At 42.6% G+C, this 17,647-nt stretch overlaps 1 protein-coding gene across 1 annotated transcript; it reads right to left on the reverse strand.

Moving 5' to 3' along the window:
* Positions 1-227: 227 nt before the first annotated feature.
* Positions 228-11,590, reverse strand: LOC124153375. Its single transcript, XM_046526490.1, has 3 exons — positions 11,537-11,590; positions 7,752-9,498; positions 228-1,667 (listed from the first exon to the last, which is right to left on the reverse strand). The coding sequence occupies exons 2-3, from the start codon at positions 9,259-9,261 to the stop codon at positions 700-702; spliced, it is 2,478 nt and encodes an 825-aa protein (XP_046382446.1). The 5' UTR covers positions 9,262-9,498; positions 11,537-11,590; the 3' UTR covers positions 228-699.
* Positions 11,591-17,647: the final 6,057 nt, after the last annotated feature.

Raw genomic sequence — 17,647 nt, forward strand, 5'->3', positions numbered from 1 at the left:
TTCCATTACGTTATTCAGCATTGTCATGGTAACAGCAAAATGTTTGCTTTGCAATAGCCCAGTAAATAAGGAGTTGCGACCTCTTTTCTTGTTCATGGGGCAAAAATGCTTAAAATTGTCTCCCTTACCACCAGTGGCGCAGCTAGGAATTAAGACTGGGGGGGGGGGGATTTCCGCCACATTTATTTTACTAAACACCAAAATAAATGTGGCGGAAATAAACCACATTTTCAGACAGTATAGTTTTAATACAAAATTGAAAGTTCAACACAATTATAACACACTGGGTGAGCCGAAGGACCAGCTCAAGTTAAAGTTCCACACAATTATAACACAATAGGTGAGCCCGAAGGACCAGCAGTTGGCAGGCCGTTGCGACGTGTCCAGTGCCCGGCAACCGCAGAGAGAGTACAGCAGGGCAGGTGCGAGGAGTGTCTCCGCCGGTGACGAACGAGAGAGAGAGAGAGAGAGCCAAGTCGCTCCGTCGATCCGGCCCGCACGAGACGAGAGGAAGTGGGGGAGGGCGAAGGCAGCGCCGCTCGGGTCGTAACTCAGACAAAACGAGAGCGTTTGGCGCAAAACCGAACATTCCGCCCCCCTTGAACACCTTGTTCAATAAAAAGAGAAAAAAGAAAACTCATAATACATAACACAAAAAATTATAAACCGTTCTTGTAAATGTACGTCAGTCAACAAATGTCAATCGTCAATTGGGAGGGGAAATACTCGGGTGGCAGGACGGGTAAGAGTGCCCTTGGGGGTACGCAGCTGCACCACTCTAACTATTCCATCATCACCTGGTATGGCTTTAGTTATGCGTGCCAAACACCACTGAAGAGGAGGAGTTTTCGGGGAGTGCACCGCAACTAAATCTCCCACCTTAAGATTTTGCCTGCGCCGAGTCCATTTTGACCTCTGCTGAAGAGTGTGGAGGTACTCTTGATGCCATCGGCGCCAGATGCGCTGTGAGAAGGCTTGAACAGTCTGCCATCTGCTGAGCCTATTGGTGGGTAGAGCGGCGAAATCGTTCTCTGGAATGGCTGTCATTGAGGTTCCGATGAGAAAGTGTCCCGGGGTCAGCGCCGATACATCAGCAGGATCCGTGGAAAGAGGTGTAAGAGGACGAGAATTCAGCATGGCTTCTACCTTAGTGACAAGCGTAATAAATTCCTGCAAAGTGAGAAGAGTTTGGCCAATGGAACGAATTAAGTGTGTTTTGGCGCTTTTAATGGCTCTTTCCCATAGCCCTCCTTGGTGGGGCGCGGCAGGGGGAATAAAATGGAAGTTGATGCAGTTTTCACTAGCGAATTGGGAAATGGCCTCTTGAGTTTCCGGTGATGAATAGAAGTTCTTTATTGTCCTTTTCAACTGCGTGGATGCACCAACGAAGTTTGTTCCGCAATCGGAGTATAGATCGCTACAAAGTCCTCTCCTTGATACAAATCGGGTTAGTGCTGCAATGAAGGCGTCCGATGAGAGATCAGTGACTACTTCTAGATGAACAGCCTTGGTACACATGCAAATAAAAAGACACAAATAGACCTTTAATGGAACAGTTCTTCTTAGAGCATGGCTCCTAATAGTGAAGGGTCCAGCATAATCCATTCCGGTCTTCTGAAATGGTCTTATTGAGGAGCAAACGTTGAATATTGGTTGTTTCACTTCCGGTAGATCCTCGTCCAAAGGAGCGAATGGAGAACACGGCCAGTCTTCTGGCGGGAGAGAGAGCCAGCGAGGGCCAGACCACCACAAGGAATTCTTCTCGAAGAGAGGAGTGGGTAATCCACGAGAGGCACAATCAGCGGGGTTGTGTTGCGACGATACATGAAACCAACGTTCAGGAGGTACCCATTCTTGAATCTGGGCTACTCGATTTGCTACAAACACCTTAAGGCGATAGGGAGGGGTGCGGATCCATGAGAGAGCAATGGTTGAATCACACCAGGCAGTGACAGATTCCATTTTACAGTAATTGGACACCAAGTTTGAACTATAATGAATGAGTTTAGCCAGTAAATGCGCCCCACAAAGTTCCAATCGGGGTAGAGAGATACGTTTGAGAGGTGCGACACGGGATTTAGCCATGAGCAATGCTATCTTGGTGTTGTTGTCAGCAGAAGCACATCTTAAATTAATGACTGCGGCATATCCCAACTCAGATGCGTCGCAAAAACCAAGCAGTTGGACACTGCTTGTTCTTTCGATAAATAAAGATCGAGGTAGCGTAATTTCCTTTACTCTAGCAAGATTCTTCAAAATTTCTTCCCACCGGAAGGCAACATTAGAAGACAATGGATCATCCCATTGAAGACCAAGGGTCCATAAGTATTGTATGAATGACTTAGCTAAAAATACCACGGGAGCCAACCAACCGCAGGGGTCATATATTCTTGCGATAGCGGAGAGTACTGAGCGTTTAGTATGAGGTACATTGGATATTTTCACAGCATAAGAAAACTCATCGGATGTGGAATTCCATTGCAGACCCAATATATTATAAATAGGTTGCTCCGAATATTGGAAAGAGAGAGGAATTTCTCTATCATCTTCTGAGATGGGGGATATCAAAATATCCGAATTACTGCACCATTTTCTCAACTGGAAGCCACCTAATGAGAGGAGTTTTGTTAAATCATGTTGAAGTGTGAGGGCTTCTTGCACATTATCTGCCCCAGCAATGATATCGTCAACAAACGGTTGAGACTTTAGGACTCGAGCAGCTTGCGGAAACTGAGCACCTTCATCTTCAGCCAGTTGATGAAGAGTGCGGATGGCTAGAAACGGTGCGCTCGTCACTCCATAAGTGACTGTTGTCAATTTGAAAACTTTGAGAAGATCCGTAGGGGTTTCACGCCAATATATCAACTGGAAGTGCTGGTCATCAGGATGAATTTTAATTTGACGATACATCTGACGAATGTCACATGCAAATACAACTGAATGGCACCGAAATCGCAGAATAACTTCACAAAGATCATTTTGTAATTTGGGTCCTGACAATAAAATGTCATTAAGTGAGACATTCGTTGAGGTCTTTGAACTAGCATCAAATACAACCCGCAGGCTTGAATTTGGATCTTGATTTTTAAAAACTCCATGGTGCGGCAAAAAATAATGCTTAACTCTAGGGAAATTATCACAAGGTGTCATGTGACCTAGGGTGAGGTACTCCGACATAAACTTAATATACTTCTCTCTCAGGAGAGGTTGCGCTGACAGTCTTCTTTCCAGACCAAAAAATCTTCTTTTGGCACACAGCGCTGAGTCTCCAAGAGGAGGGTGAAGGTCCTTGAACGGCAGCCGAGTGATGTAACGACCAGTTTCATCTCTGGAATGCGTTGATTGGAAATGCTCTTCACATTGTCGGTCTTGAGGAGTAAGCGAAAAATGAGGTACTTCCTCAAGTTTCCAAAACTGTTGAATAGAAGTATTGAGATTAGCATCATGGGTTGAAATTAAAGCGACGGAAGGCTTGTGATTAATTTCAGACACTGGAGTAATTGGAGTTGAGCCCATTAAAACAAATCCGAAAATAGTACCAAGGGCCAGTGGATAATTTTCTCCAAGGAAACAGCGAATTCCCGTAAATACATGAGGGAAGAGGTCAGCTCCAATTAAAACATCAACAGGAGAGGGCACATCAAAGGTTGGGTCAGCCAAGACAAATGATTTCATCTTCTCTTTCACTTCAGGCGAAATAGTTGCGAGAGGCAAATTGGAAGTGATATTTTGTAAAATCATCATAGGATGTGAGTAAGCGAGCACTTTTCCACCGACAGATGATAAACTAAGAAAAGTTAATCCATTACATTTGACATGAGATTGTGATAGTCCATTAATCTCATTATTTACTCGTCGGCGTGTAACGTTCAAAACTTGAGCACAGCGTTCCGAGATGATACTGCATTGAGATGCTGAGTCTAAAATTCCTCTAACTACATGAGAGAAGCCACTTGGTGTAGTTAAACGAATCAAAGTTGTTGCCAATAAAATTGACGTATTAGGTTTTGACGACGATAGTCCCACAAAGTGTTTTTCTGTAGTTAATTCCGGTTGTGATTTACCAGAAATTGATAGTGAGGGCAATTGCGCATTAGCTGCAGCGGTACCCGGGCGATTATTCAGCGATGAAGAGGAGTTCACGTTGAGGTGCAGGAGCGAATGATGCCTCTTAGCGCAACGGTTACATCTCCGAGATGAGTTGCATGACTTGACAGTGTGAGATGTTCCGAGACAATTATAACACCATTTCTTCTCCCCCACTATCACTTTCCTTTCTTGCGGCGATTTATCTTTAAAAGCAGAGCACGAATAAATGGCATGACTTGGGTCTCGACAGAATGCACAGAAGTTCCCCGTGGTAGTGGTAATCAGAGCCGTTTTATTAATTCTGATCTGAGGACCCTTTACTGTTCTCCTTCCATCAATTATTGCGTCTTCAAAATGGACGCATTCGGCTTCCAAAAAATTAATCAAGTCAGAGACGGCCGGAATTTCATGATTGACGCCTCGCGTATCTTCAAAACGCTTCCGAGTTTCGAAGTCCAATTTTCTTATGAGAATGGAAAGGAGCAAAATGTTTTCTTGAGTAATATCGTATTGGAACGCAGACAATGCTTGCGTATTTTCAAAGTACGTTGATAAAAAAGAACGAATGCTCGAAAGTGAGCCGTTCATTACCGGAGGCATGTCCAGAATCTTGCTTACATGAAGAGACACTAATTTCCGCACGTTGTGATAACGCTGATGCAACAAATCCCAAGCAATCTTATAATTTTCTCCGGTAATGGGCAATCCGGAAACTAATTGCAGAGCTTCACCGCGAAGAGAACTTAGCAAGTACTGGAACTTTTCTACTGAGGATAACACTTGATTCTTATGGATTGTTACGTCAAACGCGTTGTAGTAGTGCATCCATTTAATGGGTTCGCCCGAAAATTGCGGCAGCTCAAGCTTTGGCAATCGAACAGAGGATCGCGGGAGCGGATTTTCACCAAGAGTTCCGGCGAGGTAGTCTGGTTTAACGTTTGCCATCGGCAGCAATGCAGAAATAATGCAATTTGCGTCGACACAGAGATCTAACATTTATTCGCGTAATTTCACCAAAAGTTCGTCATCTTGTAGCCCCGAGGGAGTCTCTGTATCGATGAAACGATTCACTAAATCATTGAATTCACTTATCGTATTATCAATCTCATTTTTCCAGCAAGTCAAACGCCTAATTTGGATGTCTGAAAGAGGGGACTCTTTCGATGAGGCTTCCGTTGAGAACACGGAACCATGAACCTTTTCAAGCCTCTTCTTCAAGAGATTTGACTTTCGAGTAAAAGTTGCAAAATTCATTTTTAAGAGTATTCACACACACTAAGAAGATACAAAAAATATCCATACCATTTTCCCGTGGGCAGCCGCGAGGTAGAAAATAGGAGAGGAGAGGAGTAGGATAACGTACGCTCGTCAGTGTGCTCGTCAAATCCAACGATGAGTCAGGAGCACGTGTCGTCACCCGTCAGCAGAGTACAACTTGATTGTAGATGCAGCGAAACAAAAAACTTAAAAAATGAGCAGAAAAGAGCAACATTTAGCGATGATACTACTTGACTGTATCTTACAAGCACTGGGTACAATAAACTCATGCACTGATTGCGAATACAATGAATCCGGCCCGAAGGACCAAAATAAACTAAATGTATGTGGTGTTAACCAAAATAAATGTGGCGGAAATAAACCACATTTTCAGACAGTATAGTTTTAATACAAAATTGAAAGTTCAACACAATTATAACACAATAGGTGAGCCGAAGGACCAGCTCAAGTTAAAGTTCCACACAATTATAACACAATAGGTGAGCCCGAAGGACCAGCAGTTGGCAGGCCGTTGCGACGTGTCCAGTGCCCGGCAACCGCAGAGAGAATACAGCAGGGCAGGTGCGAGGAGTTTCTCCGCCGGTGACGAACGAGAGAGAGAGAGAGAGAGAGAGAGAGAGAGCCAAGTCGCTCCGTCGATCCGGCCCGCACGAGACGAGAGGAAGTGGGGGAGGGCGAAGGCAGCGCCGCTCGGGTCGTAACTCAGACAAAACGAGAGCGTTTGGCGCAAAACCGAACATTCCGCCCCCCTTGAACACCTTGTTCAATAAAAAGAGAAAAAAGAAACTCATAATACATAACACAAAAAATTATAAACCGTTCTTGTAAATGTACGTCAGTCAACAAATGTCAATCGTCAATTGGGAGGGGAAATACTCGGGTGGCAGGACGGGTAAGAGTGCCCTTGGGGGTACGCAGCTGCACCACTCTAACTATTCCATCATCACCTGGTATGGCTTTAGTTATGCGTGCCAAACACCACTGAAGAGGAGGAGTTTTCGGGGAGTGCACCGCAACTAAATCTCCCACCTTAAGATTTTGCCTGCGCCGAGTCCATTTTGACCTCTGCTGAAGAGTGTGGAGGTACTCTTGATGCCATCGGCGCCAGATGCGCTGTGAGAAGGCTTGAACAGTCTGCCATCTGCTGAGCCTATTGGTGGGTAGAGCGGCGAAATCGTTCTCTGGAATGGCTGTCATTGAGGTTCCGATGAGAAAGTGTCCCGGGGTCAGCGCCGATACATCAGCAGGATCCGTGGAAAGAGGTGTAAGAGGACGAGAATTCAGCATGGCTTCTACCTTGGTGACAAGCGTAATAAATTCCTGCAAAGTGAGAAGAGTTTGGCCAATGGAACGAATTAAGAGTGTTTTGGCGCTTTTAATGGCTCTTTCCCATAGCCCTCCTTGGTGGGGCGCGGCAGGGGGAATAAAATGGAAGTTGATGCAGTTTTCAGTAGCGAAATGGGAAATGGCCTCTTGAGTTTCCGGTGATGAATAGAAGTTCTTTATTGTCCTTTTCAACTGCGTGGATGCACCAACGAAGTTTGTTCCGCAATCGGAGTATAGATCACTACAAAGTCCTCTCCTTGATACAAATCGGGTTAGTGCTGCAATGAAGGCGTCCGATGAGAGATCAGTGACTACTTCTAGATGAACAGCCTTGGTACACATGCAAATAAAAAGACACAAATAGACCTTTAATGGAACAGTTCTTCTTAGAGCATGGCTCCTAATAGTGAAGGGTCCAGCATAATCCATTCCGGTCTTCTGAAATGGTCTTACTGGATTCACTCGGTACTTCGGCAATTCTCCCATCAACGGTGGTACATTTCTAGGATGGCACCGAAAACAACGAATGCATTTAAAAATCCGAGAGCGGATAACGGATCGTGCAGAGAGTATCCAAAATTGTTCACACAAGATAGACTGCAGGAGTACAGGGCCAGCATGCAAATACTTTATGTGATAATAATCAATTAGTAGATTGACTACATGATGCGACTTAGGTAATAAAATTTGGTGTTTCCCATGATGAGGTAGATCAGCATGTTTAAGCCGACCTCCAACTCTGAGCAAACCTTCATCATCTATGAAGGGGGAAAGGCGTTGCATTCTCTTCGTACAGGGTTGTTCCTTTTGAAGCAGTAACAATTCTTCTTTAAAACTTATTTTCTGAATAAGTTTACAAATTACATGAGTGGCCTTTTGGAGTTCTTGAGAAGAAAGCATACCATATTTACTACCCGAACGGTGACAATTATGAGCAAAACGTCTTATGAATGCTACTACGCGTTGAAGTGTGGACCACTTTGAAAACTTGAATAGTAGATCCCATTCAGGAATTACTGTTGAGGAGCAAACGTTGAATATTGGTTGTTTCACTTCTGGTAGATCCTCGTCCAAAGGAGCGAATGGAGAACACGGCCAGTCTTCTGGCGGGAGAGAGAGCCAGCGAGGGCCAGACCACCACAAGGAATTCTTCTCGAAGAGAGGAGTGGGTAATCCACGAGAGGCACAATCAGCGGGGTTGTGTTGCGACGATACATGAAACCAACGTTCAGGAGGTACCCATTCTTGAATCTGGGCTACTCGATTTGCTACAAACACCTTAAGGCGATAGGGAGGGGTGCGGATCCATGAGAGAGCAATGGTTGAATCACACCAGGCAGTGACAGATTCCATTTTACAGTAATTGGACACCAAGTTTGAACTATAATGAATGAGTTTAGCCAGTAAATGCGCCCCACAAAGTTCCAATCGGGGTAGAGAGATACGTTTGAGAGGTGCGACACGGGATTTAGCCATGAGCAATGCTATCTTGGTGTTGTTGTCAGCAGAAGCACATCTTAAATTAATGACTGCGGCATATCCCAACTCAGATGCGTCGCAAAAACCAAGCAGTTGGACACTGCTTGTTCTTTCGATAAATAAAGATCGAGGTAGCGTAATTTCCTTTACTCTAGCAAGATTCTTCAAAATTTCTTCCCACCGGAAGGCAACATTAGAAGACAATGGATCATCCCATTGAAGACCAAGGGTCCATAAGTATTGTATGAATGACTTAGCTAAAAATACCACGGGAGCCAACCAACCGCAGGGGTCATATATTCTTGCGATAGCGGAGAGTACTGAGCGTTTAGTATGAGGTACATTGGATATTTTCACAGCATAAGAAAACTCATCGGATGTGGAATTCCATTGCAGACCCAATATATTATAAATAGGTTGCTCCGAATATTGGAAAGAGAGAGGAATTTCTCTATCATCTTCTGAGATGTGGGATATCAAAATATCAGAATTACTGCACCATTTTCTCAACTGGAAGCCACCTAATGAGAGGAGTTTTGTTAAATCATGTTGAAGTGTGAGGGCTTCTTGCACATTATCTGCACCAGCAATGATATCGTCAACAAACGGTTGAGACTTTAGGACTCGAGCAGCTTGCGGAAACTGAGCACCTTCATCTTCAGCCAGTTGATGAAGAGTGCGGATGGCTAGAAACGGTGCGCTCGTCACTCCATAAGTGACTGTTGTCAATTTGAAAACTTTGAGAAGATCCGTAGGGGTTTCACGCCAATATATCAACTGGAAGTGCTGGTCATCAGGATGAATTTTAATTTGACGATACATCTGACGAATGTCACATGCAAATACAACTGAATGGCACCGAAATCGCAGAATAACTTCACAAAGATCATTTTGTAATTTGGGTCCTGACAATAAAATGTCATTAAGTGAGACATTCGTTGAGGTCTTTGAACTAGCATCAAATACAACCCGCAGGCTTGAATTTGGATCTTGATTTTTAAAAACTCCATGGTGCGGCAAAATATAATGCTTAACTCTAGGGAAATTATCACAAGGTGTCATGTGACCTAGGGTGAGGTACTCCGACATAAACTTAATATACTTCTCTCTCAGGAGAGGTTGCGCTGACAGTCTTCTTTCCAGACCAAAAAATCTTCTTTTGGCACACAGCGCTGAGTCTCCAAGAGGAGGGTGAAGGTCCTTGAACGGCAGCCGAGTGATGTAACGACCAGTTTCATCTCTGGAATGCGTTGATTGGAAATGCTCTTCACATTGTCGGTCTTGAGGAGTAAGCGAAAAATGAGGTACTTCCTCAAGTTTCCAAAACTGTTGAATAGAAGTATTGAGATTAGCATCATGGGTTGAAATTAAAGCGACGGAAGGCTTGTGATTAATTTCAGACACTGGAGTAATTGGAGTTGAGCCCATTAAAACAAATCCGAAAATAGTACCAAGGGCCAGTGGATAATTTTCTCCAAGGAAACAGCGAATTCCCGTAAATACATGAGGGAAGAGGTCAGCTCCAATTAAAACATCAACAGGAGAGGGCACATCAAAGGTTGGGTCAGCCAAGACAAATGATTTCATCTTCTCTTTCACTTCAGGCGAAATAGTTGCGAGAGGCAAATTGGAAGTGATATTTTGTAAAATCATCATAGGATGTGAGTAAGCGAGCACTTTTCCACCGACAGATGATAAACTAAGAAAAGTTAATCCATTACATTTGACATGAGATTGTGATAGTCCATTAATCTCATTATTTACTCGTCGGCGTGTAACGTTCAAAACTTGAGCACAGCGTTCCGAGATGATACTGCATTGAGATGCTGAGTCTAAAATTCCTCTAACTACATGAGAGAAGCCACTTGGTGTAGTTAAACGAATCAAAGTTGTTGCCAATAAAATTGACGTATTAGGTTTTGACGACGATAGTCCCACAAAGTGTTTTTCTGTAGTTAATTCCGGTTGTGATTTACCAGAAATTGATAGTGAGGGCAATTGCGCATTAGCTGCAGCGGTACCCGGGCGATTATTCAGCGATGAAGAGGAGTTCACGTTGAGGTGCAGGAGCGAATGATGCCTCTTAGCGCAACGGTTACATCTCCGAGATGAGTTGCATGACTTGACAGTGTGAGATGTTCCGAGACAATTATAACACCATTTCTTCTCCCCCACTATCACTTTCCTTTCTTGCGGCGATTTATCTTTAAAAGCAGAGCACGAATAAATGGCATGACTTGGGTCTTGACAGAATGCACAGAAGTTCCCCGTGGTAGTGGTAATCAGAGCCGTTTTATTAATTCTGATCTGAGGACCCTTTACTGTTCTCCTTCCATCAATTATTGCGTCTTCAAAATGGACGCATTCGGCTTCCAAAAACTTAATCAAGTCAGAGACGGCCGGAATTTCATGATTGACGCCTCGCGTATCTTCAAAACGCTTCCGAGTTTCGAAGTCCAATTTTCTTATGAGAATGGAAAAGAGCAAAATGTTTTCTTGAGTAATATCGCATTGGAACGCAGACAATGCTTGCGTATTTTCAAAGTACGTTGATAAAAAAGAACGAATGCTCGAAAGTGAGCCGTTCATTACCGGAGGCATGTCCAGAATCTTGCTTACATGAAGAGACACTAATTTCCGCACGTTGTGATAACGCTGATGCAACAAATCCCAAGCAATCTTATAATTTTCTCCGGTAATGGGCAATCCGGAAACTAATTGCAGAGCTTCACCGCGAAGAGAACTTAGCAAGTACTGGAACTTTTCTACTGAGGATAACACTTGATTCTTATGGATTGTTACGTCAAACGCGTTGTAGTAGTGCATCCATTTAATGGGTTCGCCCGAAAATTGCGGCAGCTCAAGCTTTGGCAATCGAACAGAGGATCGCGGGAGCGGATTTTCACCAAGAGTTCCGGCGAGGTAGTCTGGTTTAACGTTTGCCATCGGCAGCAATGCAGAAATAATGCAATTTGCGTCGACACAGAGATCTAACATTTCTTCGCGTAATTTCACCAAAAGTTCGTCATCTTGTAGCCCCGAGGGAGTCTCTGTATCGGTGAAACGATTCACTAAATCATTGAATTCACTTATCGTATTATCAATCTCATTTTTCCAGCAAGTCAAACGCCTAATTTGGATGTCTGAAAGAGGGGACTCTTTCGATGAGGCTTCCGTTGAGAGCACGGAACCATGAACCTTTTCAAGCCTCTTCTTCAAGAGATTTGACTTTCGAGTAAAAGTTGCAAAATTCATTTTTAAGAGTATTCACACACACTAAGAAGATACAAAAAATATCCATACCATTTTCCCGTGGGCAGCCGCGAGGTAGAAAATAGGAGAGGAGAGGAGTAGGATAACGTACGCTCGTCAGTGTGCTCGTCAAATCCAACGATGAGTCAGGAGCACGTGTCGTCACCCGTCAGCGGAGTACAACTTGATTGTAGATGCAGCGAAACAAAAAACTTAAAAAAATGAGCAGAAAAGAGCAACATTTAGCGATGATACTACTTGACTGTATCTTACAAGCACTGGGTACAATAAACTCATGCACTGATTGCGAATACAATGAATCCGGCCCGAAGGACCAAATTGGTGCAACTAATACCGGGGTGTGTGGGGGTATGGAATACCCACCAGGATAAGCGGTATGTTCGAGATTAATAAATTTCGGAATCTTGAGATAGTCCGTTGGCTTTTTTTTTTACCTGTTTGACGTAAATGTCATATTGACCAATCGTTCTTTGTGTATATCACCCGCGAAAGGTAAATGTGTTGTTAAAACGGAAAGGCCTTTAAGGTAGGTACACTGTTAATACTTGAGGGAGTTTTAATTTTTTCAGCGTTTTAATTTCCATCAATTTAAATATTTCCTGTAACTTAACTGTCTTCACGCTGACTATTCTACTCCAAGTATTTGCAAATAGTAAGTCACCATGGGGCTTTAATTTAAAATGGCCGCATGAAGAAATAACTTTTTCTTGATATGTGCACCAGCGTTAACGGCGGTGGAAGTAATGGCCGATTCATTAATTTTCCCGCGCCAGCATGAATGCTATCGTTTTTCATAATTAAAATGCATTTACTCCGAAATTAACGAGACAATTGCATCGTGGCTCCGAAAAAAATATTTATTCTTTCGCTGTTGTCAAATACCTTTTAGTCATCTTGCTCAATAGATGAGGCACTTCCAGGCTACTGGAATTATAATAGTCTTAAAACTTGTAAATGGCTTGGAAAGCACTCCCATCGTAAAATAGTACTTTTATGTTCCGAGCAGAGAGGCCACGAAATACAGAGTCAACCATCGTTAAATTTAATGACTATAGTTCAGTCCGTATGGAATTAGGGAACAAAATTATTGCGGGTTTTATACATTTATATGTAGGTTTAACTGCTTCATGGAAAGGGTGAAGTGTCAGCGAAAGACTGATATTTTACCTCACGATTCCGTGAATACACAAGTAAATAATTTAATTGGTTTTTCAGCAGTGTGGACAACTAAAGAATTTCATGTTGAAAGAACAGTTGAGCGTCGCATTGACGAGTCGCATACTTCGCTCGTCTGCTCCTTTCGCGTCATTTGCCCAATTTTACCGCATCCACAAAAAAATTGATTGCCTCAAGTTATCGAGATATTAAGATTAGCCCTTGCAATGGATTTCCACAACACGTTTGTCCCGTTGTTTCACATATCACGCGCTATGATTGTTTTGCCTTTGAAGCTCGGAGTTAAAAAATATCACCAAAAATGCGTCCCTTACGAGCCGTCCTTCTTAGCCTCTGCGTACGGTATTCTGATATGCATTCTCTTCGTTTCAGCCGAATCATTTGCTTTGTTATGCTGGGATGATTGCTCTTTACATTTTAGAAACGCAAATGTTACCGATAGGTATAACTTTGTGCTTCTTGAAAAGATTTCTATCGGAGCATCAAGTTTTACAATAGTCATCGCCCTATACTTTTCGTTCTTGGGGAAAACACTGGCCGGTGTTTACAACGGCCTGTCTCGAGTTTTCTTCGTCATGAAGTGCTCGCTCGCTAAACACGGATTTGAACGCCATCGCGCAAAAGTCTTTCTCTGGTGCGTCATTCTAGCAGGCTACTCCTTGATCGGCAAAATTCCCTTATTGCTAATGAGACTCCCCTCGGCAACGCCTCGAATCGTGTTCGTGATGTGCATCTGTTTTATCCGATTAATGGAAGTGCTCATTCCGTTTCAATTCGTGTTCATCTCGATAGTTGCAAAGGAACTGCTTCTCCTCATTAACGAAACATTGGAAGCCAGTCTGTCACGAGGTTCTGCGAGAAAGGGCGCAAGAGGGAAGAAGAACGATTCGCGTGTTTCGCCCAGGTCTCCTCATCCGGGGATGCACAAGGAAGGACTGCGGAACAGAGACGATGGAAGCGATGCGGACTTCGTGCAAGAGCTTCGATCATTCCACGGATATCTTTGCGAAGCACATCGCGAGGCATGCGACGTGTTCTTCCTTCCGTTATTTTTCACTTTGGCCAACTTCTTTTTCCAGTTGGTGTTCCAAGCAAGTACGACATACACAGGATATGGTCTCCGGGATATTCCACATGCTCGCCTCTTTGGATGCATGACTCTTTGCATGTGCATAGTCAATCTTTCCCTCTTGCTATGGACATCCTCCGGTGTGGTGAAAGAGGTAAATTGTTCCTCATTAATGCTTCAATTTTAGCTGATGTTTATTCATTTTAGCTGTGGAAGCTCTTATGATTTTTATGCTGGCCGGCCTTTTAATCTATCTACGGCATTTACATTGTGCAGTTTTTTTTGGAATCAATAATGCATACAATCAGGGCCGGCTTCAGGGCGGGGCAACCCGGGCGACGTAGCTAGGGGGGGACCAAATGCCCGGACCCCACGTTTAATTGTCACGTTCAGGGGCGCAGCCAGGAATTAAGGCTTGGGGGGGGGGGGGGGGGGGTTAGGGTGCAGGTAATACCGGGGTGTGTGGTGGTATGGAATACCCAACAGGATAAGCGATAGGTGCGAGATTAATAAATTGCGGAATTTTAAGTTAAACGGTTCAGAATGGTGAGTTTTACGGCTTTCTGAGGGATGTTTTATTAATACTTACACTATTCTATTAGTAATATCAATCCAATTAAGTAAAATGGATTAATTTAAATATTTCTCTGAGTTCTGGGGGGGGGGGGGTTTAACCCCCAAAACCCCCCCTCGCTGCGCCACTGGTCACGTTAACACATTAATAATCACGTATTCTATACCAAACCCTCCAGTAGGGGAGCGACACAAACAGCAGTTTACCCGGGTAAGTATTTCGCAGTGAGCCGGCCCTGCATGCAATAGAGTGCTAGGGTATACTGTAATGAGACTAATAAAAGATAATATTGTAAGAACATGGTTTTAGTGAATCAAAATATTTGTTCAAGGAAACCGCTTTCATGTTCTTATTTTTTACTCCAAGGCTCTTAAGAAATACAACAATTACTATACCACTGCATCTATTTAAAGTGTCGTAAATCATAAAAATTTAATGTTAAACAATGAATTTTAGTTTGGTATCCATCTCCATTATTTAGTCTCCCTCAAAGGTGTACGAGACAGCTTACTAGTTCAATTCTCTCTACCAGTATACCAGTTCAGTTTCTCTCTTTAAGGTTACCATTGGTGAATACAAGACTGTGCACTTTGTTTAATGTTCCTTATCTGCTAAATACTCTTTCTACATGCCACTTTACCGTGCAATAATAGATGCTAGTGAAATCTCAAGTGACGTAGACCTTTTTGTTTCTACTTCAAGTACCTTCAAAAGATAGGTGAGAAGTAATGTTTCTGGGATGTTTGCCTTTTTTATGATGTCATATCTTATATTCTTATTTAAAATTTTTCCTATTTTCATTTGGTGCTATTACTATGATATTTTTATTTTGAAGGTCTCCATTATACCCTTGAGGCATATTTTTTTTACTTTCAGTGCTTGTAATCAATTTACAACTATATAAAGGGTTTTCTATCAAACCGTTCAATAAATATATTATTATTGTTATCAAGGGCGCAGCTAAGAATTAAGCCTGGGGAGTTTAGGCGCAATTAATATTTAGGGGTGTGGGGTATTGCATACTCACCAGGGAAAGCAGGAGTTGTGGGGGCCCTCCTCCAGAAAATTTTTAAGAATAATGGTTCAAAATGGCGATTTTTACGGCTTTCTGAGGGATCTTTGAGAAATCCTAGCACTATTCTATAAGTAATACTGATCCAAATAAGTAAAATGGATTAAACTTAAAAATTTCTCTGAGCTCTGGGGGTTTATCCCCCAAAACCCCTGCCCTCGCTGGGCCACTGATTGTTATTATAATGGCTCCAGTCTGAATTCAAATGGAAGTATTGAAGTCGCCTAGTGTGCTTTAGTTTGAGAAACATCGAATACATGGTGCAGATATTTACGTAAAATATTATAGCACTATAATACTTCTTCAGAATCGAACAGTCGGAGAACAATGAATGCCTCAAAAATGGCAGTCTGCATCATCAGAGATGTATACAAACTGCGAATGCATATATATTTGAAAGTTATTGATTGGAATACCCTATGAAAAAGTGTGACGCATATGAATAATGCATTGTACAAACTTGAGGCCTGGATTTGGCTAGACATAGGCGTTGCGTCTTACGTTGGATACTTTCATTTGAAGTTATGCTTCAGGGTTAAAAATAGTTTGTTCTCCATTTGTGTATTCCATATAGGTTAGCTAATATTTCCTTACACTACGCAACAGACTGATTATGAGGGCAGAATACACTTACTTTATCAAAGCTGCTCTGTAAAGTAGGATACAGTCGGATCCGGATTTAGCGTCTTCGCATTAAGCGCTTTTCCGCAATCAAGGGTTATTTTTTGAGGTCCCAATTCATTCCCTATTAAATCAATGTAAAAATTATCCTTGCTTAGCGTTTCCACGTTCTGCGTTTTTGCGTCCCACGTTCTCGTAAATTTTTTCCCCGCACAAGATTTTTTACCCGATTTAACGTTTTTTCCTAACAGTTCATACAAATTATTATGCAAATGTCAGTGATGATTGTCACCGGCATTAGTTTTGAATAGGATGAGGGTCCGCAAGGCTTCACATAAAGATACTTATATTTGCAGCATAGGTATTTACCATATGACATTAAGATAGCTTGCCCTTGGTATAAATACATACATAATTATACAACTACATTTTCTCAATTTCTTTACAATACGATGATGATATGGTAAGTAACGCGTGAAATCGTTGAAATTTTCCCGGGAGAGTAGGGTGGTGGGGGAAAAAAATGAACGTAGAACTGCGCGCCCTGCGCGCCACTTAAAAAATTTACGTGCACAACAGGAGTTTAATTTCCCGGAAATGCAGATAAGCAAAATTGATTGCTAAATTGGCATTTCTTGCGTCACTGATATCCTCATATTCGGAAATATTCACTATTTTTCTAAATGAAACATCTTTATTTCACTCGTATTTTCTAATGATGACGATTTTTCGAGAATATATCGCCGCTTACCCCTCACTTATACAGAATAAAATTGTCAAAATGTATCGAAACCACTGAGAAATGCGTATAAATGGAATTATTAATGTTGATAACCATCCACACTAACATTCCCAGTGGAATTTTGCCGTTACTCCATTTTTCTTCGGAAAATGTCCAACTTCTACTAGGTGCCAACGACAGTAAAACCTGGAAAACGCTAACGTTAGCTTAACGTCATTAATACATTTCTTACACTGCAACACGACTAAAAATAATGATCTTATGAAGAAAACGTCGAAAGTTATAATGCGCGCGAAGTACGAATTTGGTTGGCAGCAAGCACTTAATAAGAATTCGAAAAATATTTTGGGATATATGTAAAAATAACTTTTGGACAATCGGTAACTAAAACTCCATCTCGAATTTTTTTATTTCGAAAATGGAATTGATATTCAAGTTCATGAGCTTCAGCACGAACTTTAAACTTGGACGGGGGGGGGGAGAAAATCTCAAGTTGCGGCCGAACAAAAAGCGGGATGGTTGAATTACAATGTATTTCGCCCGAAGGCTCCAATTATTGTACTTACGACTTAGATCGAAAAAATACAATGTATTGTATATAACCACCTTTAAGCCAGTGAGAAGTGTTTCAGAAAAGAGAGTTGGTAACTTTGTAAATCGTATGTTTGTGATCATATCGGCAGAGTTGAGGTAACTGAAACCAAAGAGACATAAAGGAAAATCTCTTTCGCAACGCCACAGATTGACCGGCATTAGGCCCAGCGCACACGGTGTGACTGTTTTACAACTACCGTTGCAAACCAGTTGCGCGCGCAACTGTTTTGTGACCTCGGCAATGTATTGGAGTGGGGAGGCGCACACGACGCGACTGGTTTTTGACCATCTCAAACCAGTCTGAAACCAGCCACATGCAACCACATGCAACCGTGGGCCCGCGGTAGTAGTTGC

Source organism: Ischnura elegans, chromosome 2, assembly GCF_921293095.1.
Source record: "Ischnura elegans chromosome 2, ioIscEleg1.1, whole genome shotgun sequence".
NCBI lineage: Eukaryota > Metazoa > Arthropoda > Insecta > Odonata > Coenagrionidae > Ischnura > Ischnura elegans.